At 40.8% G+C, this 25250-nt stretch overlaps 3 protein-coding genes across 6 annotated transcripts; all 3 read right to left on the bottom strand.

Moving 5' to 3' along the window:
- Positions 1-366: 366 nt before the first annotated feature.
- On the bottom strand, positions 367-9611 carry LOC136345877 (uncharacterized). Its single transcript, XM_066294537.1, has 4 exons — positions 9483-9611; positions 3238-3424; positions 957-1119; positions 367-790 (listed from the first exon to the last, which is right to left on the bottom strand). Exons 2-4 carry the CDS (start codon positions 3422-3424, stop codon positions 742-744), a joined length of 399 nt encoding a protein of 132 aa, XP_066150634.1. The 5' UTR covers positions 9483-9611; the 3' UTR covers positions 367-741.
- A 1714-nt stretch (positions 9612-11325) lies between these two features.
- Positions 11326-14208, bottom strand: Rassf (Ras association family member). The gene is made up of 8 exons (XM_066294414.1): positions 14029-14208; positions 13492-13751; positions 12889-13436; positions 12665-12838; positions 12427-12616; positions 12177-12375; positions 11901-12120; positions 11326-11849 (listed from the first exon to the last, which is right to left on the bottom strand). Exons 1-8 carry the CDS (start codon positions 14066-14068, stop codon positions 11789-11791), a joined length of 1692 nt encoding a protein of 563 aa, XP_066150511.1. The 5' UTR covers positions 14069-14208; the 3' UTR covers positions 11326-11788.
- A 1074-nt stretch (positions 14209-15282) lies between these two features.
- Positions 15283-21775, bottom strand: LOC136345728 (uncharacterized). Of its 4 annotated transcripts, none has more exons than XM_066294270.1 (8): positions 21654-21775; positions 21202-21506; positions 17960-18225; positions 17663-17904; positions 17452-17597; positions 16569-16689; positions 16386-16513; positions 15283-16329 (listed from the first exon to the last, which is right to left on the bottom strand). In XM_066294270.1, exons 2-8 carry the CDS (start codon positions 21318-21320, stop codon positions 15330-15332), a joined length of 2022 nt encoding a protein of 673 aa, XP_066150367.1. In that variant the 5' UTR covers positions 21321-21506; positions 21654-21775; the 3' UTR covers positions 15283-15329. The 4 variants fall into 4 exon arrangements, with proteins under 4 accessions (XP_066150367.1, XP_066150369.1, XP_066150366.1 ...); XM_066294272.1 differs by having other exon boundaries at positions 17663-17877; positions 21634-21751; XM_066294269.1 differs by having other exon boundaries at positions 21634-21750.
- Between the last annotated feature and the right edge of the window lie 3475 nt (positions 21776-25250).

Below are 25250 nucleotides of genomic sequence, written 5' to 3' on the forward strand. Positions count from 1 at the left end.
GTGCCCGATGGTCAACTCGGAGTTTCCAAGAAATTGACGTTCACTTTAGCACAAACTAACTTCTGTAAGTTTCTCCGAAATTTCAATTAACCTAATTAAGCGGCAGCGATTGACGTTCAAGTTTACCTACGTAGCCGATTGTGTCCTGGGACACGTTCCTCGTTACGTTTTTTTTTTAGTTTCTTCGAGCCAGTGCAACTTTCTGAGATCATGTTTTTTTTTTTTTTTTAATTCTCATCCCTTCAGGCCTAACGACGTTTAAATGGAAGGGCGCGCGATATACCCTTCGCCTCTGCAATGGCTAATTTCGTTAGCGATTTTTCCATTTATTTAAGTCCTCGAAAGGGTAAAGTAAACTAAATCAAATGCCAGTCAAAAAAAATAATTCGTATATTGTCTTACAGTAATCATTAACAGTCAGTTTTATTAAGACTTGACACTTATACAGAACGTTTATTGGAAGATTACCATATAATAGTAGACGATAAATAAACAACACTCAGTATATACAACATGATCTATTTATAGTATATACCTCATAGTAACCAAGGAGAAGTTGTCAACTGCCTGTGGAATGTCTAAAACACCTCGTCAGTCTTAGGCAAAACAGCTAACACCCAATAGATATATTGCATAAAAAGACAAGTCTACTCTAAAATTGTCTAATAGAGAATGTACAAAAGTTTAACAAGCCTTTGGTACGTTTCGTCGTTTGAGGTTTATTATTGTGTAACTCCGGAATTAGCCCCATCGCAATGGTTGTCCCAGCATTCGGCTTCTAGTCTGAGTGCTGTAAAATGAGAAATTTCCTCATTATTCCGACGCATTTCAATGTGTTAAAATATTAAACTCGGCTGCCACGTATGCCCACACTAACGGCCCCTTCGCGTCGTTAACGAAGGGCTCACGATGACGTAGACGGGGTTCTGTGTAAAAAAACTCGCGTGTATGTGTACCTTATGGAATCAAAACTCTTGGGAGGATATCCGCTTCTAATGGGGTTACGGTCCTTCCCGATTGTGTTTATCGGGCCCCATCGAGCGAACATTGATAGAGCGCGTTTTTCTGAGGACGACTTTAGGGACGACAGTAGGGTCATCTTTTCTTTAATGCCTGCATCTGGAAAAAAAACATCGAAAAATCAATTCGATCGGTGAAGTCCCCAGAAACTCCAAAACCCCACTTGAACTTATGCACGAAACGTCGTTTTTTCGTGCTGCGACGGTGGACAGGCCGACCCCTCTTGGATGTGGTGCGCATAGAGGCAAAGGTCTACATACGCCCTGTGAATTTGCGCATGACTGACTTAGCGCGCGTATTTTCTTTTGTTAATCTTGTAACAGTACGTGAATATGACAGGAATTACTGTTTATTTACGTTGCGGCGCGAATGAAAAATACCGTTCAAGAACTTCTAGCCCGCAAACAGTTTCAGATGTAGTTTATCTATTAGTTCGCGTTGGATTTCTTAAATTACGAATCCACGTGCAAATCTCGAGTCTGAATGGTAATAGATACGTGACAATTTCGGCCTGGGTTGACTCACATTGCGTACGCACCTGAACTAACCTGGATATAAAAAGGCTAACATTTCTTGTAATCTTTCACGATGCTCGTACCGCAGTAGTACCTTTGCCGTTTACAAGTAAAGCCGGTTAGTGCGTTCCTGTCCTGCTAGTCCCAATTTCCACTAAGTATTCCCGCAATTTCCAGCAGTTTGTAATTAATATCTGGTCGATTCTCCATTTACGTCAAGCACTCCATGAAGACGTCTTGGCGTTGATACAGCTAAATTTTCTCTGACGTCAGAGGGTATTTCTGCTCCCGAAGTTTGTAAAGCGTTTTTTAATGTCGCTTTGTTAGCTATTTTTAATCTTCTAATCTCTCCAATTCGTCCCAAAGGTGTTCTCGTAGGGCTCAAATCGGGCGACCGGGGAGGCGAGTGCAATTGTTTAGGTATATTATAGTTACAAGGTGCCTTCACGTGCAACCCGAGCTGCACGCTCGGGATCGTTTTCTCGTTGGAATATCCAACGATCGCCGGGCTCCAGTTTATTAACCGATGGAATGAAATTGTCTCGCAATGTTTTTTAAATGTTGTGGATCGTTCGTGGTACCAACGATGAAAACAAATTTTCCAATCCCGGCTGCCGACATCGAACCCCACACCATGGCGCTATGCCCTCCGTGTTTAACAGTCGACGCTAAATTTTGATATTCAGCTCTTCGTTCGCCTTTCTCCATACTTTGCCATTTCCATCGCGTCGGAAAATATTAAATTTACTTTCATCGGTAAATAGTGCGGTTTTCCGGAACTCGAGGCCTTCGTCTAAGTGATCAATGGCAAAATCTAGGCTGTTCTGCCTATCTGCCGCAGATATCAGTGATTTTTTCTGGGTGTTCTTCCACGATAGTGATTCGATCGCAGCATACCTTTTGTTATTCCAGAACCGACACTTTTTCTGTTATCGTTTTCAATCTCCACGGCAAGTTCGGGAGCACTCGTTTTGGGTTCTGAAGATTTTTTTTTTTTTTAAAGCGATCCCGCATCTACTTCGTTTAATTTCGTGGAACACCCAGATCTGGCTTTCCTGCTCGTATTTCCTCGATTATCACAGTTTCTAATGATTGTTTGAATTGGACTACGGGGTAAACTCGAGGCGGTTGCTGTCTCATTGTAAGACTTCTTCTGATTTCTAAGTTTAATTATTAAACTTCGAATCGCTGTCGGTGTTTCCATTCTTCCCACGACGTGGAACACCAGAGAGCGTTGGGCTCGCACTATCTCAAAATATAATTTTGTTTGCGGAAGGGCTGATAGGGACACCGCGAAAAAATGTTTTCGCGGGCTGGAAAATCTCGATTTCAACATTTTATTTAAGCCGGAATGTAGATAAATAATATTTTTTGTTATTTTCATGTATCGTTACATAATTAACAAACAAAAAAAAATGCATTCGCTACTTTACTAGTTACATATCAGGTGTATCTAGACCTTTGTGACCGACTGCATGCACGTGGAATCGGGGTATACATTCATCATGGGTAATGTGGAATACTGTTGGAGGAAATAACGACGAGTGCGGAATGTGATATATCTATTTTATAGGGCTTTTTAGGGAATTTTTAATTTACGTTCGGGGCTGTAAAACTCCCACTTTTCCATATAAAACATATCATTCGTGCCATATTCCAATGCGGTTTTAAAGGGGATTTTTGGCCAAACTCCCACAACTACCTTCATCTATGTTGCCGTAATCCCGCAAAATGTTATTGCGCCCCTTGAGGGTGCTCTCCGCTTCCCCAACACTGTCCCCGATGCTGCGAATCCTCTCCAGCCAGAGCGGCCCCTCTATCGGCTTTATTGACTTCGTCGATATGTAGAGGACTTGAAGCAGTGTTATCAGAAGGATTTGATTCCACATCTGAAATCAGAAAGTTGCCCATTGTTTCGTTTCCTTATAGTGAAATCCCGAAAGGCACATCCGGCGAAAATGCCAAGTCAATTACTCCTGACCTTATCTCAAACTCGAATTCGAAGCCTAGATAATTTATGATTGAAAATTGGATATAGTACTTCTATTCAAGTTGCTGTCAATTTAATTTTAGCAATTTACATCACACCGTGCAGTAACGTAACGACCTTTTACGACATTGCACGTTTTTCGCAAGCTGAAAGCGTGCATGCTGCTATAATGGGGATATCGGTCTTTAACGTGATAAACTTTATTAAACTGCCTAAATCAATTAAAGTCGCTTTGAGTACCGAGCGCCTTCCTAATTACACTGATGAAGTCAGCGTTGTCGGTGTTAATTAATTTTTTACTTTGCGGTACGGGGTGAGTTTCCGTAGGTATCCGAACGGAGTGCGAATCGATAATGGCGCGGCGCGTTCGCCATTTAGTCCAGAAAGCCTATTGGAAAATTGTGGATTACGCCACTGAAATGATCAACATTTTCTATTTGTCGTTTTCGAGTGGAAAAGGACGCGGAACGTATTCTTTCCCACGTCAAAAATCTAAATCTGCCTTCGTTCGCGGCTTCAAATGGCAATTTCCACCTCGATCCACCACTTTCCGCGGCAGATGCAAACAAGATCGACATGTAAACGTTGGCGTAACAAACAGGGTTTTCATAGGAAACGACGCACTGCTTTCCCACTTAAAATGGTTTTAAAGAATTGAACGGAATTACGCGAAAGAAGTTAAATCTAAAATTGTCATTATTTGACGAATTAAACGGAAGATTGGAACACATTGTAAAGAATCAATTTGTCAAACGCAGACCGATGAAATTTATGAATACCGAACGCTTTACACAATCGCCAACGTTTAATCGATAAGTCAAGAGATTGCGGATCAATTTTAGATATGTTTCTGAATTAAATTTCCTCATTTGCTGCTTGAGCCATTGGATGGTTCCACCTTCGAAGGTCGCTCATTCGTTCAAACGTCCTACGTGGAACAAATCAGTTTTCGTTGTAATTTTATAGCCGTTAAATAATTCGAGTTTAGCGTTCATATCAGGAATTCATCATGTTTACAAAAAAAAAAAAAAATTAATTAATACTGCAGGTGGCAGGCTTGAATAATCCCACGTTAATTTACATAAATCAAACAAAAAAAGAAATCTGATATGCAGTTTGCAAATGGCACGTTAGCACATTTTCTCCTATTCCTCATGGATAAAAAATCAATTAAACCCTACGCATTTTTCGCATTGTCCGATATGCCGATAAATCTGCAAATCTCAAATTTACTGCCGGTCCGGCAACGCCACTGCGGTCTGACTTCGGTCGTGACAACGAGACCACGTCGCGACACTGTCATTTCCCTGATTCCTTTCTCGCCTTAAGGATTTTGACTACAGACCTTGAGGTCGTTAAAAATGCGCGCGATCGCGTTGCGAGGTGAAAAAATCCTTGATTTTCTCATAATTCCTGCAAAGTCCGGCGACGCAGTGCCGTTCTCCCGAAGTCCGGTATTGACCACTGAAAAAAATTCTAATCGTGCCGTGGGCATCTCTTTTTAGACCTCTCGTAACGGAAGTTGATTTCCTTACCATTAATTATCAAGGAAGAATTTATGGAAAGTTCGAAATTTACATTCTGAGCAAGACGACACTTGGAACTGGAGAGATTGATGGCGCCACTGGAACTGCCCATTAAATTTGAACACTTTACATCAGAAAGTCGTGTAGTTTGTCGAAATTTAAACTGCGAGTGCATTGGCGTAGGAGTTTCCTTTTCCAAATTATAAATTATCAAACTTTCCATATTTCCTCCTTTGGTAATTAAACCTCGATAGCACCCCTATGCTCGGGTGTCTCCTCGTAATTTTACAACCGCAAGGTGCGTAGGCTTGGGGGCCCTTTTCCCCAAATCGCACGGGCTTGAACGGTCCACAACACGAGCGAACTTTTCGGGTAACCGAAGCTGGCACCTTTGCAACGACTTTACAATTACGTTTTAAACCCGGGGAAAGGTGCATTACGTCACAACTTGTGCCCCCGAACCGAGCCCCCGGCCCTGCGACCGTGAGGTCGAGGTATGATATATCCCAACTGTTCGAAATTCCGCGGTATTCGTCGTGCCGCGTTCCCGCAGAGATATGTACCCCACGACGAGTACCGACGTTACGGAATGGTGTTTCCCTCGAACCCGTGACGAAAATAATGCAATTTCCCAACACCAACGCCATTACGTTGGAAAAGATGGAGCGCGCTAGTGTGAGATATGTTACCCTGGAAATGTCAGGACAGGAAAGGAAAATATCATAACTGATTTACCGGGTGTCAAGGCTGCTGGACGCAACGCTAAATCTCCAATTCAGTCTTTCGTACTGTTATTTGATAATACGATGATAAATGATATCGTTAGATGGACAAATATAAAATTGCGTTACAAGGGAGAGAAGTACAGTGCCGCACATCAATGTGCCGTTAGGAATTTTGAAGAAGTCCGGGCCCTGATCGGACTTCTATTTTTGGCGGTTACGTGGAAATCTGCGAGATTGAATTTTCAGCGCCCTGGGGGGTGTGCCCCCATTTGGCCGAGTTTCGAAAAACAATGCCGCTCCGACGCTTTATCATTTTGCAAAGTCGTCTCGGATTCGATGACGGACGTGTGTGGACGCATTAGCGGCGATCAGGGCGGCTTCAGTTCCGTCCAAATTTGTCCGAAATTGTCAAAACGCGGACACGTCGAGAGCAAACCATCCAAGTGTGGAGTCAAAACGTTTGCCCCGGTCGACGGCAAATCCGCCATGTATTATGATACCAACGTTTTTGGGCCTTTTGAGAAACTCTGAACATATTTCACGTAACGTGCCCACGTCTAAATTCAACAGTTATTGAAATATTTGCGCAGGATGGCAATAAGAGTGGCCTGCAGCTCGCCCCCTATAAATAAACTTTCCTCGTGGGGTTATTTGAAACATGGGATGCATTGAATAAACCCGACAATATGGGAGAGTTAAAAGATGAAATTATTCAAAAAGCTCGGCAAATATCCCCCGAAATTGCGGGTCCTCCACTGACGACCGAACTGACCAGTTCATGGTTGGAGTTAGGTGAAAAAGAGCACGGTTCGAAGCATTTGATTGTAGTCACGTTGTTCCTTTCAAGCATTGAGAGTTCCGTCGTCATTCCTATATTTTTTAGGGAAATCTATTGAATTTAGACGTGGACTTGTTGCATAGAATACGTCGAAATCTCTCGTAGGCCTGGAAAACGTCATAATGTACAGGGGGTCCGTGAAAAATGATGAAGTACATTTATATCTGCTACACGGGCAACCCTGTATGCACCTTTGTGACGTCGACAGGGCCGCAACTAAAAGCAATATTTGACGTGTTCCGGCGTTTTCATGGAACATATTTACGTCAATTTTAAGCGAATTTACGTGGGACCTTTGGTCCTCTGCGTACAGAGTGTCCACGCGAACAGTCCCACCCCACTATCGACTTTCTAACGCATCGAAATGGGGAATTTTTTTGACCAGAAAGTGCTTGAAAGTTCACGTAGTTTTCCAAAAGTGTCGGCACTTCTGTACGGGGTGTTTGATAAACGCGGGCCGGCATAACATCGCGGTCTCTTGGCAAATTAAGCGCAATTTACCATTTTTCGTAGCAAATGTTGGTTGTAAACGCCATTTAATCTAATTTTGGGACTATGAGGCGCACTGCTTTCAAAGCTGAACAAGATGTATCCGTAGGACACGGCCATAGGGCTGCGATATGTTGCGCGGGAGTGAATTTTCGTGTAAATCTTTAAAAAATCGCAAGATTTGCCGCTGCACGTGCATCGTTGAGTTCGTACGAAAACGCAGAGCTTAGTTATGTCAAAAAAGTAATACTTAATTTGGGGGAAAAGTGCAATGCCGGGTTGGCACGCGTTTGTCGATCGTCCAGTGTAACGCGGTGACCGCCGGTGACCACCACACGAGCTACTGCGAACTTTCAAGCAATTCTCGTTAGAATTTTTTCCCTAATTCAGTACGTCGAAAAGTCAGGGGGAGGGGGGATGGGGGCGGGTAAGGGGGGGGGGGGGGTGAAACTTTTCGCGCGGACACCCTGTACGTTTGCTCGTTCCCGCACGCTTTCTAAATAAAAAAAATTATGAAAAATCATCAAATATTTTATCACTCAATTTCAGACGACAAATACACTGAGGGGTATGCTGTGCCCCGCCGCATGGTCGCAGGTTTAATTGCCAAAAACGAAATCTCCCCACAATATTTATTCTAAATAGATCTGCCTCGGTTCGCAGCTGAATTTCCGTAGTTATTTCACCCGTGCAAACGAGGATTTATTTGGTGAGCTTGAATTTACCCGACAAACTTTCGAAAAGAGCGTTGGAAATTGCTACTCAGACTTCAATGATTGAGCTTGAACGTGATTATAAATAATGCGGCGAACAATAGTTGACCCCCCCCCCCCGTGTGTGATGGGGAGGGGGGAGTGGTGGTGGGGGGGGGGGAGATTTGTTCATACAATGCGTTTTTCCCGGCTTCGCACCTTTTCATAAAGCTTGAAATATGTCGGGAATTTTAAATGCCGACGTCCCGTCCCGGTCGAACGCGGGACTTGTCGAAAATTACGGAAATAATTAGAAAGTTCGCTGAAAGGGCGCGAAGTATTATTTTCCCTTCGAAAACAACTTTATGTGAGCGCGTGCTTTATTTCTCTTAAGTTGAAGTTAAAATTGGATTCGGTTTCGAGGGAATAAATTAAAAATAGCATCGAAAGGAGCTTTGAGCGGCACTCTCGACTTCTTGAAAACACAAAGCAAAAGGACTCCGACACACATGTTCCTATCAAATTCCCAATAAATGGAAAGAAATTCCTTTGCGGGGCGGTTCTTCCCGTGCCGGCTCAATTCGAGGGGCGTTTCGAGTGTTGATGTTTAATGGAGAGTAATAACGCGGACGATTCCCGAGACGAAATTTTTCCACGGAGCGAAGCCAAAACCAAAGATATCTCCGTCTTCCCGGCTCGTGCGGCAACGCCGCGCGTCGCACACACACACACACGCGGCTGAGGTGATGTGTCAAAGTGACTGAAGAAAAAAAGCGAAGCGCCGCGTTGCCGTCGTCACTTTAAAGAAGTGTGAAGCGAGGACGCGCTCCCATTTCAGCGGATGAAAGTGTCCATTTGTGATCGTTTTGGAGGTTCGTGCTCTCCACTGTACGGGGCACCTCAGTTGGATGTAGTGCTCCACCTTCACGTCCAAGAACCGATCTGCGATTAATAATGGGCCCCCTGTTCGCTTACATTGTGCGTCCTTTTACCCGTATGAATTACTAACACTTGCGTTATTTGCAGTTCCCTAAAAGGTCGATGTATTTAATTACTGCTCAAACAAAGCCTCGAAATAGCCCCAATATTTCGACCTATAGAAATTACACGAATGTGAAATTAGCATTTCTTCGGTCTCCTCAGTGTATATTTTTCAACAAATCTATTCGGATTGGTGTTTTTCATGCGTTTCAAACACTTCCTTCGTAGCGCATTTAATCCGGCAATGTTGAATTTCCCCCGCGGTATTGAAAAGTAGAATTAATGAATGTAAATTATTTGAATTATTTACCGGGGAGTTCGGTTTTTTCCTGCTAAATTCTCTAGAAAACCGATTAGCGAAGGGCCGGGGAGAATAACGGCGATATGCGAAAGGTATTTTTATTCGACGAAGCGAGAGATTAAATAGGATTTTGATGTAAAAACTCACGCGGTTTTACCGGTGTAGGCCCACAGGGAGTTTACTTGTGAGTCATACATTCAAGAGTTGTGGAGCTTTAACGACGCACCAAACGTTAAACTTAAATTATCACTTCGTGTTGGGCATTTATTCTGGATTTGAGGGAATCGCAAAATTTCAGCAACTCCACCACCTATTGCCTCTGCTAATTGGGTGCGACTCCCTAATTGAGACGTCAGACCACTATTTCATTTAATTAAATTAATTGCTTGCAGTTTAATTACATACCTTTGTGTAAAGAACTCACTGCACGAACTTGCGAAGGACTAACCAACTTATTGCTCAGATGAGATGGCCAACCAACTTCCAATGAAGTTCCGATGTCACTGGCGATGATAAAGTTATCGTGAGCGCTCGAAGCTTACGGCACACGTCCCGTAACGTCGGAGTTTAACACTTGTTGCTGGTCACGCACCACGCTTTCCTACTTTTCTTTTTTGGTCCTTGTTTGGGCCAGACTGTAAATTCCTTTTTGCATCCAATCAATCACCGAATGTAAAAATTGCTTGGCATGAACGGTTAAGGACATTGATTTTTTAATGCGAGGACGTTGACTGAGCGGAAAATGCATTCAACTGATCGATGTTTACGAGGGGGACGTTGTGCCCTTATCGAACACAAGATCTTCTGCGGAAATTAAATGCTTTCAGGATATGAATTGCGGAGCAGTGTGAATAAACTCGAAAAGGTGAATATGTGTGCTGGGAAGTTGAGTCGATTGATACAGAAAAACTCACATTTCATCGTAAAGTATCTAATAGTTTCGTTCACCAAATCGTCCACAAAACGCATTCATCTTTCCTGTTTTATTCAAATTTGATAAATATGAATAAATTGGGCGTTTGTTCGATTCGTTGTGTTTTATTTACATTAACTCATGACATATACGTTATTCATTATCTACGTCCAACACACGTTTCTTTCATTTAATGCTTTCCAATTCTAATTAAGAGTAGCTTAACTACGTAACAAACACCTTAACCGTTTTATCCACATTTTACCGAGGTAGTTGCCATATCATTATTCCGATGTACCATATAAATTTGCATGAAACAACAACACTCCCAGGACCTCTCAGCCCTAAAATCCATTGTGTCCTGTGTAATGCGGAAACCAATACAGGTGCAATTTATGTTATCTTTCAGTTTGCGAGTCCGTACTCCAACCATTATATTTTGTCCGCCACAAATCGGCGTGTTGATAGTAGTTCTGTTTTAATTGAATTTTCCCGCAGCTTTTAGTTTTAAACACTCTTCATTATTCCTACGCAAGCCAATTTCCAACACAGCATGTCCTATAGAGAAAAGGTCCTTGAAGCATCCGCACTTTTTACCCAATATCAATATTCTTTTTCGAGGAAAACACATTTCCAGCAAAGGACTTTCAACTCTAGATTATATTGGACTTTAAGTCACCTCAAATTGCCTCCCTTCGCCCTCACTTTTGCCTTTTTGTATCGTGGCAGCCGTCCTGTACCCACTTTTAACCGTTTTCATCACGATTTCTCCTTCGAGACTTCAAGAGTCTATTCGATTTAATGCTGAAACTTGGGCTTTTTAATAAAGGCAAAAACGCAGTAAAGGCACTTTGGTAATTGTTATAATAATTCGAAATTTTAGCACAAGCCGCATTACCAGATGTGTAGGAACAACATTGTATTCGACAGACGTACAAAAAATTTATATCAATACAAAACATCGCTTGTGATGACAAATCCTTTGCAATATACAAACTGTTTATTTTCCAGTTTTTTCCTTTAAATTCTTTAGATAGCTTTGAGACTCCCTGCTGATAAGTAATGTTTCATACCTTTGGCAGTAATGCATATCAGGAGATATTTATTTTATATAATTTCGATAAGCTTTTTGTAAACCTGGCGCGGACATCGTTGGTGATTGGAGCGTTGATGGAAGGTGTAATTCGCCATTTGTTAATTCTTTCTCCGTAAATGAGGTGAGTTTGGACACACTATAGTTTAAGTTTATTACGTTTCGTGTAGTTCTTATTGGTGCTCAATACGTAGATCCTTCAATTGATTTGATCCCTTTAGAGGTTCGTGAAAAAAGAATAATTTTGCCGTTTATTTTTTTTTATTCAATTACTATGAAATCTCCATTACAAAAATTAGCTATTTAGTACGTATTTGGTTCGCGACAATGAGGTATGTCGAACCACAATAAAATTTAAAAAAAATGACTACAAGGACCCTCTGAGGAGCTTAAGGTGAATAAAATTCAACCATATTTGTATTAGTTAAAATGGGACAAAAACGTCATTTCAAGCAAATACAAATCGCCCAAATTTTGGCCAAGAATCCTTAGTACTCATTTGCTCTTTATCATAAAGCAAAAACCATAGTCTTCCTTAAATACTCTGCCCCTTGAAAGGCTTCAATTAGCACCATTTCGCAATATAATTATATTAGTACTTTTGCATATAAAAATCGAGTGAATACATATAAATGTATTGTTTTTTTCGAGCCTATTGTTATTACTATATCACGACGGTAACTGCGCCAGAAGAATCCCAAAGAACTATACAACCTTCTGCTTTAACTTCATGTAATATGCCATTCGTCGCTGCATTTCAGCAAATCTGCGAAAATAATTTTTTTAAAAAGAGATATTTTTGAGGTTGAAAACTGACTTCTCCTTGATTTTCGCTACTTCTCGTTCCTCCTGCGAGTAGTACTGATTAAGAATGGCCCTGCATTCCACTAGAGAAAGATTGAGGAACTGTGCCACCTCACTACTAACTTCCTGGGTGGTGCTACGGTCCACTATAAAGAGCTTTGCTACATCTTCGTGAGGACCCAACATTACTCTGGTTAAAAGAGGACATTCGTCATCTTTCAGTCTTCTTTGCTCTAAACAATCGTACCTAATAAATTCGATAAGTAAAGACGAAATTATGGTAATTTACCGCCATTATCTCTGACGACAAACAAAGCAAAATGATTCCAATCACTCTCAACTTTGTATTTCTCTAGCATCAATTTGATGACCTCCTGCGAGTTCACCATTGAGGTGACCCAAACGCTCATTTGACTACCGTGAGGAGGCGTAAAGATGCTAGTTTCTCTGTCGTAAAAATGTCCATTAATTGAGCATCTTCGCTTCACCTAAAAATACCTTCAAAAACCACAAATTTTCTCCCTACTACTTCTCTTTACTTTGCTTCTAGACAATCTTCTTCCCGGACGTCTTTTAATAGCGGTGCTTTTATGAGGCCTTCGTAGCACCACCTCGTCGCCAGTCTGCTCAGAAAGTGAACTAACATCTGCACTTGTAATGCTCAGTCTGTCTATATCAAGGGGACTTGAATCTCGTAACCTTTCCAAGCAGTCCGGCCCTGACATGGACCTAAACCCATGATTGTTAAAAACGGTTTTGAAACTTTGGAAAAATCACCTGTTTAAACTGCCTAAAGTCCATGTTTCGCTGAAAGACTGGCTCAAAAGGGGGATTTTATCTTCGCTAACACTACTGTCAGCTATTTTAAGGTGTAAAGGCGCCTTGAGAGTACTACTGCTAGAATCTTCCGTTATTGTCAAACTAGGCTTATTGATAGTCTGCTCCAAAGAGCTACAATTTCAGTGTTACACTATGTTGTTGTAGATTAAAATAATATTTACTAAGTAGTAGAATCGCTGTCTGTACTGATTTGTGAAGGCAAAGGCATTGGCATGGTTTGATATAATTTTTCCCCATCGTCCACTCTCCTTTCGACTTGCAGTAGATCGTCCAGCTCGTCCCAATCCATGTTTTTTACGTCCAATTTTGAGGGCAAAGTGACACTCTTAGGCATAATGTTGTTTTTGGGAGAGCCCAGATCATTGTCTGAAAAACTAGAGTCGATAGAGTCAGATCCGCTCTCAATTCCTGTATCAGATTTGCTGATTTCCAAGGTGGTTGTACTCGAGCAGGTTGATATATCATTTAAACTGGTATCTCTTGAGATATTCTGTACATCCTCATCAGTATCATATTCAGGGCTAGAGCTGGCACGACAAGAGTTTCTTTTGCGCACAGTGACCACCGTTCTTTGATCATCATTTTCTTTCAAATGAATCACCCCGTGCACTCCCCAATGAATGCGTAAGGAGCCTTCAAGCACATATCGCCCATTTACCTCACGGCTCCGAATTTCTCCACTTTTTCCTTCGAAAAATTGATTGTAAACCTTAAACAGAAAGTATAAGAAATATATTTTTGCAATTACATAAATGTATCGTTACTTTAATTTTGGATTCTAAAGCTGATCTCGGCAACTTGTTTCCCAATTTTGGAGACTCTTTTTTGCCGAAGCTAGTGTGAGATTCCACCCGGCTCCCATGACCGAAGAGCTGAGGACCGAATAAGGCTCCGTAACAAGGCACATGGCAATAAGGCACGCCCTTGTGTTCAGCATGTTGGCCTGGATTCAGCCTTTTTCCGCACTCCTCACATCGAAGACATTCTGGATGCCAGTTGTAACCCAAGGAGTGTTTTCTCTCGGCTAAAAGAGAAACAATCTGGTTTTTTGAAATGCTAAAGTATATTCCTCTGATAGTTGTTGAATTTTGGAGTTATAATTAAAAGACCAAATTTATAGAAATTCCTCACTATAGTTATTTTATTCTATAGTGAATCTCAGAAGCATGTGATCAACAATTTTTTCCCTAATCTGGTGCTCTCTGGTATTGTTTGAAGGCGTGAAAGGTGCACATTACTTATTAAACAAATAAGGAAGGAATCCAATGTCTGGTAGAAAGGTCACTACAAAAGCTACTTACCGAAATACACAGGCTTCTGGCACTTATGACATTTCCACATAATGCACACCGCTTATATCATTCGATTTACATTAACATTTTACATAAATAAAGAATAAAGAACTAGAAAAAAATTGTTTATAAAACTTAGAAAAAAGAAAGTTCATTAACCCCAAATCTGTCACATGGATCATATGGTCGTTGTCAAAGTGGTGGTCTAAACGCCATTTTTCCTTATTCCGACAAGTGGCAACATCTTTGATTGAATAGCGAAAGTAATCACAAAAAAAAGAGGAACCATTCTTCAAATCGGAATTTTCAGATGCAACCGAAGATACTGTTGTATCAATTACCGTTTTGAAGTGACTTTAGAAAAAATTATTATAATAATTAAGTGTTTGTTGAGAAATATAGTTTCATATACTCCATAAAGCATGAAGATAAAATAATGAATGTAAGACAATCCGTGCAGTTAAAGTCATACAAAATGAAAATTTTGAGTTATTCCCATCAATTCATGAAATGTTTTCACGTGGCGCCATCTATGCACTACGAATGGAAGTACTTCTAATTTACGAAAATATTTCTGTAATTTTTTTGCCGCAACATCTATGTCTAATACGCTCAACTAAGAGTTTTACGGTAGAGGATTCTGTCCCTATCTAACAGCTGGTTTTAATTAAAGTTTTTAGGTGGCGGATAAATCTATAGAAAACGAAGTCACGAATGACGGCATACTGATGCATTTTTTCAACATTCTTTTCCACCTCTAAGAGCAAAGCTTCACTAGGTGAAAGTTGAATACTCTAAATTCGACGATATTTGATTCCGTCGTAGGTGTACAATATAGTATTCATATGCCGCAGTCAAAACTCGAATTGAAGAATTTCTATTTTTGTGTCCGTAAAATATCATGAATTATATATCACGAAAATTTTTATATAAAAAAGTCAAGTTCTACGATTCGAAAAACATTTGGTACCGAAAATAGAAGAAACTTTATAAGGGTTTGTGAATACACTTTCTCGCATATCTGTGTTTCTGATACGAGATGCGAATTTACTAGTTGAATGCTCCGCAAGAGTTTCATGAAAGCTAGTTCAAAAACCACAAGGGGCAACATAAATACGTTTCCTCGCCTTTCTGTGTTTCTGATACGGGATTCGAATTTACTAGTAAGATGCTCCGCAAAAGTTGTGAAAAGACTATTCAAATGGATGGTTGCTAGCATATATGTATGAAGCGGTGGAAACCATGTAGGGAAAAATAAAAGTATTATTTAGCATCATTTTTAGCTACCATCTTTATTTGAGTTACAATTTCTACTTTTGGTTACAACCAAATTTTATATTAAAACAATATTCTTCCGCAAGGTCATTAAGGCCCACAGCTTTCTTCAGCTGCTCATCACTGATCACCACCAACATACAGGTGCACCTCGAGCTGATCACGTAAACTTTCCTTCTATCATCCGCGTCCTCTTGATCAAATTGCTCTTCGTCAATTACCATCACCACGACCTTAAACTCCAAACCTTTAACCCTCAAAGCCCAAGCTATTAGAAATTCATAAGGTTTTTTGTCGGTCAAGAAAGCTTCAACGTCGCTGATAGCTTCCGGCCTGAAAGCGTTCTCCACAAATTTCTGGCAAATCTGGGAATTGATCGCTCCAACTGAAAGCATCTCGTTTTGTAGAAAAGGAATGACGCAAATATCGCGGGGTTTGATTCCTTTGGTGGCACATAAATCGACGATTACTTCAGACACTGTCTGAGATATGTTGGATTTACGCGGGACCCAAAAGATCGGGGGTTCTTTTGCCGTTTTGAGGAAACTTAGCTGTTCAGGTGGGATAAAGTTTTGTGTGACTGCGCTGAAGAAAGTGCAAATATGGGTTGTAGACCTGATGAGTTTGGTTAGAGTTACGTTGGGTGTTTTGAGAATATCCAGAGAACGTTTAGGCAACGACATTAAAGCCTGATTGGTGTCGACCAGGAACCAAAGCTCCCCCCAAAGGATTTTCTCCTCTATGTGAAATTTTAATAACCGGGAAACCGGATGCTGCTGGAAGGCTTCGGGGGTCGCTAGGCCGCATTCCTTTCTGGGGCAATTGCCGTCATGATACGCTTTATAAAGCCGATAAAAAGTGTTCTGGACAATTTCCGTCTCGAAGCTTAAAATGATCGCCTCACTCTCGTCCATGAAAATATGCTTGTAGCTGTTTTTGTTATTTTTTAAGAAGTCACAACTGGTTATATAGAAGCGAACAGTGTCCACGTAGTCCGCAATTCCCAAGTGTCTAATTTTCTGCTCCACTTCACATCTACACAAGGATCGTTGAAGATCAATGATTTTTAGAATTTGAGGCATAATTCTCACTTGATTCCAGGCCAATAACACACGTACAAGGCCCGGTTTTCCCCATTCAGTTGGCCAGTTTCGTAGAGAAGCTGTAGTTTTTTTAAGATCAACAAAGTTTTTCCTGTTCCTGCAGTTCCATGCACGACCTGTAATAATGTAAAAATAATCCATTTTAAAAAGTCAATTAGTAAAATAACCTACCAAAGCGCCTCCTTTCCGACAACGAGTGTTTTGGAGCAGGTTTAATTGTTCTTGGGTTAAAAGTGCCATCATCTCTCTGTCAATTTCGTCCATAAACACTCCACAGCTCAACGCAACATACCTGAAAAACGTGCAACAATAGATACAAACATTTTCAGCTCTTACTGCCGACATATGTAACGAAACGGAAAAATCATACTTAAAAGAACCTGTAAGAAAGATAATTTTTGGAAAATTGCAACGTTACGTTGACCATTACCTCGAAAAACAATCGCCGAACACAGCGTTGCCATTTGCTATTTCTTTAAATTTGAAGAATTTAGAAATCGCATGGTATGGTTAAAATTAGCATTTTTCTGCAAATTTGTTAAACATTTCCGACAAATAAATATCACATTTATGACCAAATGGTCTATAAAACCGACGATTTACTCTAATCAATTACTTCGCCCTTTTTGCTCTCTAGAACCTTCCATCGATGCAACCGATAAATCGAAGTTTTTTAGGTGCTTAACGCTGAAAATGGCAAGTTTCCTCTTTCCAGAAGCATCACCTAGCCATCATCTCGTCTTTTATAGTCGTCTTAAACAGTCCGATAATTAATGCCGCATTGTATTTGTCCGTCTTCTACGGTTTTTCTTCTTCCGCGAAAAGCGACCGGGGCTTTTAAACGTTAATACTCGTCGTTAACGATTGTAGTACCTAATAGTAATTTATTTTTACCGAGTACTCAGAGGAATTGTTAAGCGAAGGAATGCTGCTGCCTTCTTAGGACATTAAAGAGCCATCTCGGAAAGAACTATTTGCTTTTGTGGTGCTTTTTTGCTTCCTAATACACCATTCTTGTAATTTGCCGGTTATTGACTGCGAGTTTTTACCTCACCTGTTCAACAAATGCGCAAAAGTCCTGTCGGAGCAACCGCCCTGAGAAAGCACCTCCTGAAGGAACCATTTATTAAATTCTTGTTGCTGTTCTATTACATTCTCAAAAACGTGCAAGTTCTTGTCTTCGGCCCATCGTCTGATAATCTAAAATACCTTAGAGCTTCTAAATGAATACATTTGCGATTTAAAAGGGGAATTATTAGAATTGCCTGCTGTTTGGGGTCCTTGGTGAATTGTCCTAGGAAGGGCCACAAAATGTGGTACTGGATCTCCCCAATCATCTCACATCCCAAGCTGTTTTGAAGGATCTCCAAATGGTCTCGCAGTTGATGCTGAGCTGACCGTTTGTTATTTTTTATTATTTTGGAGTCTGCAGTTACCTCCAAGTTATGTTTGATTGTCCCTTTGTCGTTTGTGGACTTTACTTCCATGAGGAGAACGAAGTATTTCTCTATGGAATCTTTGGTGTACACTTAAATATCTTAGATATTGCAAATTATCCTTACCCAAATATTTGACGAAAACTACAAAATCATTTTCTCGTATCATTAGCTTCCCTAAACGGTGATTTCTGTTGGAATATCCGCCATAGACGGCACTATGGAAAAATGATATCCACAGATCGGGAATGTTCAAAGTTTGCAGCTGCTTAAGTCTTTGGAACACCAGCTCTTCAGCCTTACAGCCCTGCATCTCTCCATTCTTGCAGAAGGTTTTCGGAATGCTGTACACTACTGTTTGAGTCTGGGGGGGGAATTCACTTTGTAAATACCTAAAAATAACTAAAAATTATGAAATTACTTTGTTGACATAATGGTGAAGGGTACTTGCATGAGTTTTATTTAGAACCTAAAACGATGTAAATATGCGATATAAATAATTTTATAAAATGCTGAAAACCTAAACCCGTTATGGTACTGCAATGGCTTGCTACATATTGAGACCTATATATCCGTAGTTTACAATTTGATTTGCATATCTTTAAAATGTTGGGATCCGTTATGATTTTACTGACAAAGTGGTGAAGAAAATTGACATGGGTGAAAGAACATTTATGAATGTTAATTTTGGATTTGAGGAGGAAAAACACTAAGCCACTGGCAACGATTATCTATCAAACAGATGAAGAGACATTATTTTCGTCGCTCTCACTGGATTTACATAAATATGCACTTAAATGTAAAAATGGCAAAAAAGTGTCGTGCATACTGGTAGGCAGGTCTGTACTGAACCAATCTCATCTCCTCAGAAAGACTGAGTGCAAAACGCAGTTTTTTAAAGGAAATCCGTCCCTGTACACGCATACATCCGCTGCCCATCAGACGCAACTATCGACTTAAGCCTTTTTTACACCGTACTTGACCAGACAAATTCCATCTCCTCGCGGTTTCCCTTTCTTTCGGGTTTTCGTTGCGTCCCTACAGTTGTTGCTAACTGCCCCAGGCACAAATGGTCGATGGCACTGATGGTACCTCGGCGTCTGTTTCAAACCCAAAGTAATCTAATGCGTGGATTAAAGAAAAAAAGGTTAAAGAAAGAAATTATCAAGTCTTCAAATAGAAGTTGGAACTGTTCCATCACTGATTTGGCAGGGTGTTTAACATTCCTGTTTCCTGCCAAGCCGGTCATTAAGCATTAAAAGCGCCGTATATAGACGTAATCTTCGCCTCGTCCTGCTGGCGTCGTAAAACGACACCAAAAAGCCAACCTCAATGCGATCATCCTTCTGCCAAGCTGGTTCTTGCACACGGTTCATATTCATCCTTTTTGCTTTATTTATTGGTTTTTGTGGTGCTGGCCGTATTAATTATATCAGCCTGAAGGAAATTGCTCACGCATTTGTCTACACAAATCTTAAGCTTTAATGGATTGAGTTGCTGCAGTGATCTGAGAACACTTTTTTCTGGGAATTTTTGAGAGCTTCATTATCGGCAAAATGAAAATTAAAACTGCAAAAAATTAGTTCAGTTTAGGAATGTCCCACGTCGAGAAAGGGTCTCAATGAGGTCTATGCCTCATCAATGAAACCTCATGCGTGGAAATTTTGTTCTCGTCTTTTTACGAGAGTTCTGGTCCCAAAGGTCTTTTCCTAGCCTTGAAAAGTACTCTGCGACACGGCTAGTACTGCCATAAAATATGATGTCTGGTGCCATTTACCGAGCTTGAGACAAGTCGTTGAAAGATTGCGTTTCTTCTCGTCGTCGCACACACGCAATTATTCAAAAAATATTATTCTTCTGCCGGTGAGGGAAATAAAAACTCGCCACTCTTTAGGTACTGGTTCTAAATAACTGGTTCTAAAAACGGTCGCTCGTCCTGTTAAGTGAATCGTAAACAGTAGCGAGGGGGGCCACGAAGGAAGGAACCTTGCCGACGAAGGCCCCTTGGGACGTGCATACGCTTTAAGTCGTTATGGTTTGTTGGTTTGCGTCGGAAAAAAGTCATGGTTTAAACATGGGAAAGATGGAATTTCGTTCAATGTTCTGTTTAGAGCACCCTTCACGTTATAAAAATATCTTAAAACCTCTCAAAACACGATGCGAAGCCGGCAACTTCCATTAATAAATTTTTAACAGTTCGCTCGGATATTAATTAAAATGGCCGCTATAGCCGGCGCTTCTGTCAGATGTGACAGGCGCACTCCCTAATCCACTGACACTGAAAACAATTAAATAAGGAACTATAGCTGAATGAAGTCACGGCAATTAGTGCGAATGAGAGGGAGCTAATCGCGGAAATGTAATAAATAATAACCGTAACGTGTAATAACCTGCACCTAAATGGAGCCCCTATCGAAGGGCATGCGTCCCTCTTTATTTAATGCACCTTGCAAATGCCTATACAAACAGAGACAGATTAGGGAATAAAAAAATTACCAACCATGTGTCATAGGAGCGCATTCTACAGTACGCAACGTAATTTATTTTTGAAAAATTTTGGCGGCTCAAACGGACGTTCCGCACCAACCAAACGTCGCATGAACACCTGCGCATCGTGGATAAAACAAACTGCCATCGTTACGAAAAATCCCGCTGAACTGGCCCATAAAATGGACAACTTTTGTAATATTCTATTTAGTAAGTACAATAGCGCCAGTGAAACCTGGTCCAAGCGCTCCTCTACACATATGAATTGTAAACACAAAAATTTGCAGTCCTAATGTTCCACTAGCAGTGGCGCATGCAGTAGCATGTTGACGAAGGCCCTTTCGGACGTGAGTGAGATGTTAATTTCCATTGGTTCACATTGCGAGCGTAAGAAAGGGAAATTTCGTCACGTGTTCCGCTTGAAATATCTTCTATATTGTGAGTACCTTAGGACGAATCTCGCATCTCCCAAATGCCGCAAAATTAGTGAAAATCCCCGTTAACTCGCACGTTTCAAAAATCCTTTTGCACTTGATGAACGTCACTGTTTCTGTTAGATCTGACAACTGACACGTTCCTCAATCATAGACCTCAAAAAATATTACGCATTTGAGATGCAAGAGAGAGAGGGGCGTAGTCCAGGCATTATAATAATTAACAGTTAATGAATCGTGACGTGAGAAGTTGAGAGGAACTGTTTTTGTCACTCACCTAGTCTACCGTTGAGTTCAACGAACAAAATAAACACATTTTTAATCTATATCCATTATCTAAAGTATGCAGGCATCCATAACGTCAACACGTATCGACTCAGAACAAATTTGGTAAATAATTTAATTACCGCAAACAACCAACAAATTGGACAATTAACTAGCACCTACCGGTATAACATCTTCTTGAGGTAGGGCGCCTCTCCGGTAATAGAGGGAGGCAGGTAGAGCCTCAAGTTTTCGAAATCGAACTCTCCGTTTAGGCCCCTTTCGTTCACGTCCTCGGCCATACTCAGAAACTGGGAGGAACTTCACATTGATGCAGCACTAATCCTCCGGGGATCCAGGTGACGTTCTGGAGGTGATTCGGAGCACTAATGTTGATTTCGAGATTGAAGCCCTTATCGGTGAAAAGCGATCGAAGTGAGCGGTCTAGTGAAGGCAAGATATACGGCGTATTTGCTCTGTTCTCCTAGCTATGCAAGATAATTTTTGTATTTAAATGAGTACCTTACTGATAGTAATTAAAACGAGAGTATATCGGATTTTCGAATAGTTATTATCTTTGATTATAACGACTGAAAAACGGGGCAAAAACGTTACCTTCATGAACATGCACTTACTGTAACACTAACGTGCAATTCTGCTGGTTTTTACTGCACGATTTTAGCATGTAAACCACGGATTCGCATGAACCCACTCCTTCCACATTCGAAACAATTTAAGTATTTGGATAATGAACAAGTTGGTGCTTCTAAGAAGAGGTGCAACAAATAAGCTTTATCTCGATCATTTATCTCCTTCGAGGTTTGAAATAGGTGTGGAATAAAACTACGAATATTTGATAAATAATGTAATTCTCTCCCTGCAGGGAAAACTTAAGGGAAAACTCGAACTTGTGGTGCAAGAACTTCCCGAGTTCTCCTCGCCGAACATCCGCGAGGTTGAGGAACTCCTCAACCGCTGGCCGTTAATGGCACGCCAACGGTGGTGGAGTTACCACTCCTCACTGCATGCCTCAATTCCCTAGCACATCTTTTCTCTCCAAGTCCCATCCTCTGCGACCTGCAAAACAACAAATTCAACAATTAGCGGAATGACTTAACAGGACTCAATAATCCCGAAACAAAGAAGTAAACGATCTCAGTTCAAGGCTACAATTTGCGTCAGCTGTTACAGTAGGTATAATACCTCCATGGGTTTCTTTATTAAGGTGGGCTTAAATCCAATATTTGTCTTTACATAATACCGAGATGGAGGTATAGGTGTACCTACTGATGGTTTGCCAAGCCACCCAATGCACTTAGAAGGTAGATCTATAGAGCTTAAGGTTGGAGGTTGCGTGCGTGTGTCCAGCTAAGGAGAACGTTTGCGGCCGCCCTCCAACCTTAAGCCGAGTAGTAGTAAGTAAGTATACCAGTTATGAACTGAATAATTAATAAATTACACAAGGAGTTTAAAAATACTGAAACCTGTTTTATTCCTCTTGAGAAAGTCGTTGACCAGCTGGAGGACAATGTGTATTAAGGCTGTACGCGGGAAAACGACCATGAGCTATCTACGAGCTAATATTAACCCACAGACGAAACCTCCGCCATTTTGTCAAAAAGCTTGATGAGATCTCTCTTTGTCGTTGCGTGATCTCAATAATCAGCCCACTTAATCTCCATTAAAAATTTGTGGAAAGATGGCGAATCTTGTACGTGCCAAGACTGAAAATATCCTGATGTTGTAAGGTTTTAAAGCATACTATTGACATTCTATATCGTTTTGTGAAAGGACATTCTATTAGTTCAGTTTAGCTTCATGGTCAAGGTAAATGGCATCAGGTTCAACAATCCACGACGGCGTGGGCCAGCTTTATTATTTATTTTTAAATCATAATTCCTGGCAATTATTCTAATGTGGATCATTAATACGTTCGGGTCTGCTCATGAGCTCAAACCCAATGTCTATCTACATGTCCGTCGAAGTATATGAAAATCGACTCGAACGCGTTTTATTCCATTCAGCTCAGAGAGAATTAATTGATCTCAGCCTCTCAACGTAACAAAATTAAGTTGTAGCATTATTTATTGATATTAAAAAGGTGTTGCTACCTGTCCAACGTAAATTAATAAGGCCACTTTTTGTCGCTATTGAGTTTATAGATATAAACAACGTTTAATGGGTATTCTGTAACACAAATTATGCATGTGCATACAAGATTATTGTCTTATATCGGAAGAGAGATTTATCGTTTCCTTCAATATGCGAGTTTTCCTATATAACTGTAACAATCGCTGGAACGGACGACCTTTATTTTTATAATGGTCTAATGCAATTTGTGCAAAGCTTGACGATCTTCATTAGCATTAGAAAACAATGCAGCAAAGTAAAAGTTGCATATCTCGGGTTATATAAGGTGTTTATAGATTTGATGGTCACTGGCAAAGTCTTTTGTAATTTGACTTTTTTCTGCAATTTGATGAATTGTTACGGTACGTTAAAAGAGGATATTTATAATGCGGCCTTGCCGCAAAGATTTTCAGTGATGCGATATGTGGGACTCCGCTATTAATTAGTCATCATCAGACAACCCACTGTGATCTCTTATATTGTAATGAACACCTTGATCTATAACATGGCGGCAACATGAGACTGTTTCGTTATTCTTCCTCAAGTCGAAATAATATCACCGATCAGAAGAAATCCTTCGAACCTGTTTCTTTGCCCTAAAATTTGACCCTCACACTCAATCTGTAACGATTATTGCGTCAAAATTTGGCAAGCCAAGAGGCCCGCCCTCGGGTCAAGGGAAAAAATTCGGATCCGACAAACTTCCTTTTCTGTCCCCCTTTAGGATGTGAAAGTAAAACGAGACAACAAACCACTGGCTTCTTCCGAACTACGCAAAGTACAACGGACCGAAATGCTGTGAAACATCGCACAAGAAAAACGTCGTTTTCACGATTCAATTAGCAGTATATGAAGTTTGAAATAAACGATTAATCAGGCTGGAAGCCTCGAGGCTTAAACGCATCAAAATCGGCCTAAAGTCCCAGCTAAACAAAAAATTTAAACAAATTTTGGCCCGTTTGCCTCAATCGGTCACCACTGTAGTGCGCGCCTCGCGGCTTCCCATAAGCGACGCCCGGTGGCTGTCGGAGGAAGTAAAAATTTTGAAATTTTGAGTAAATGTCTGCCAAAGTGACGTACAGAATGGGTTTCTCTGAGGGTCAAACTCCAAATGACCAAGTATCGATCGATATCGACTTCAAATGTTCATGGGCGTAAGCGCTATGTTACGGACTCCATTTTGTTCGTTGAGATGCGCAAGGGCAAGGTTGCATGAAATGTCAAAAACTACGAGGGAAAAAAGGATTGCAGAAAAATTCAAATCAGCCGACCAAACGTGGAAATCACTGTTACGGCATGAACAAATGCTGAAAGCAAGGTAAAAGACCGTTTCAGGGGCACTTGCGAACAAATTAACGCGAAAATATGAATTTTCTCGTAAATGGGTTTCTCGACAGATGGCGAATGGAACTTTTCTTTACCTTCGCCACTATCTAGCTCATTCCGACCGTCTCCATCCCTTTTTTATAACATAATTCCATGATAGGTCCGTCACTGTCTACCTCATTGAACGGTTTAGAAATCGATAAAAAAAATTAAAATTAATAAGATTTTACCTTCCTAATGGCTGACAATCCCTCGATCCCTCTGCCTTTGGTACCACTGAAGATCGAAGTGTGATATTGAAAATCTCGCATTCCTGAAGAATCGAGTCTTCCATCATCGCACAAAGCACTCTACATGAATCCTGCATAATTAATTTCACACGAATGAGCCGGCTGTCGATAGAATAATGCCCTTTCAGCCTTGGCGAAGCCAGACTGTAGATGCTCTTACCACTCTTCGGCTCCTCGAGGTCTTTGCCTTGACACGTCACACTCAATATTAATCCGTCTTCATTAATGGCTTTCGAGCCGAACCATCTCTAAACTTTTCTGGTTAAAACCGTGTTAAAAACGAGGAGGCAATCGACGTTGTTTGAAAGTCACGGTCGAAAGAAGATTATTATCTAACAGTTCAGAAAAGTATCGATTTCGGCAGACACCAACAAGTCGTTATTGCACAGTCAAAATGGCGAGAAAGTGCAACTAGACATTAAATCTATCTTTTTCCGAACAATGCGTACAATTGAGTGAGCCAATGTTGAAAGCATACGAGTGAAA

Source organism: Euwallacea fornicatus, chromosome 21 (assembly GCF_040115645.1).
Source record: "Euwallacea fornicatus isolate EFF26 chromosome 21, ASM4011564v1, whole genome shotgun sequence".
Lineage (NCBI taxonomy): Eukaryota > Metazoa > Arthropoda > Insecta > Coleoptera > Curculionidae > Euwallacea > Euwallacea fornicatus.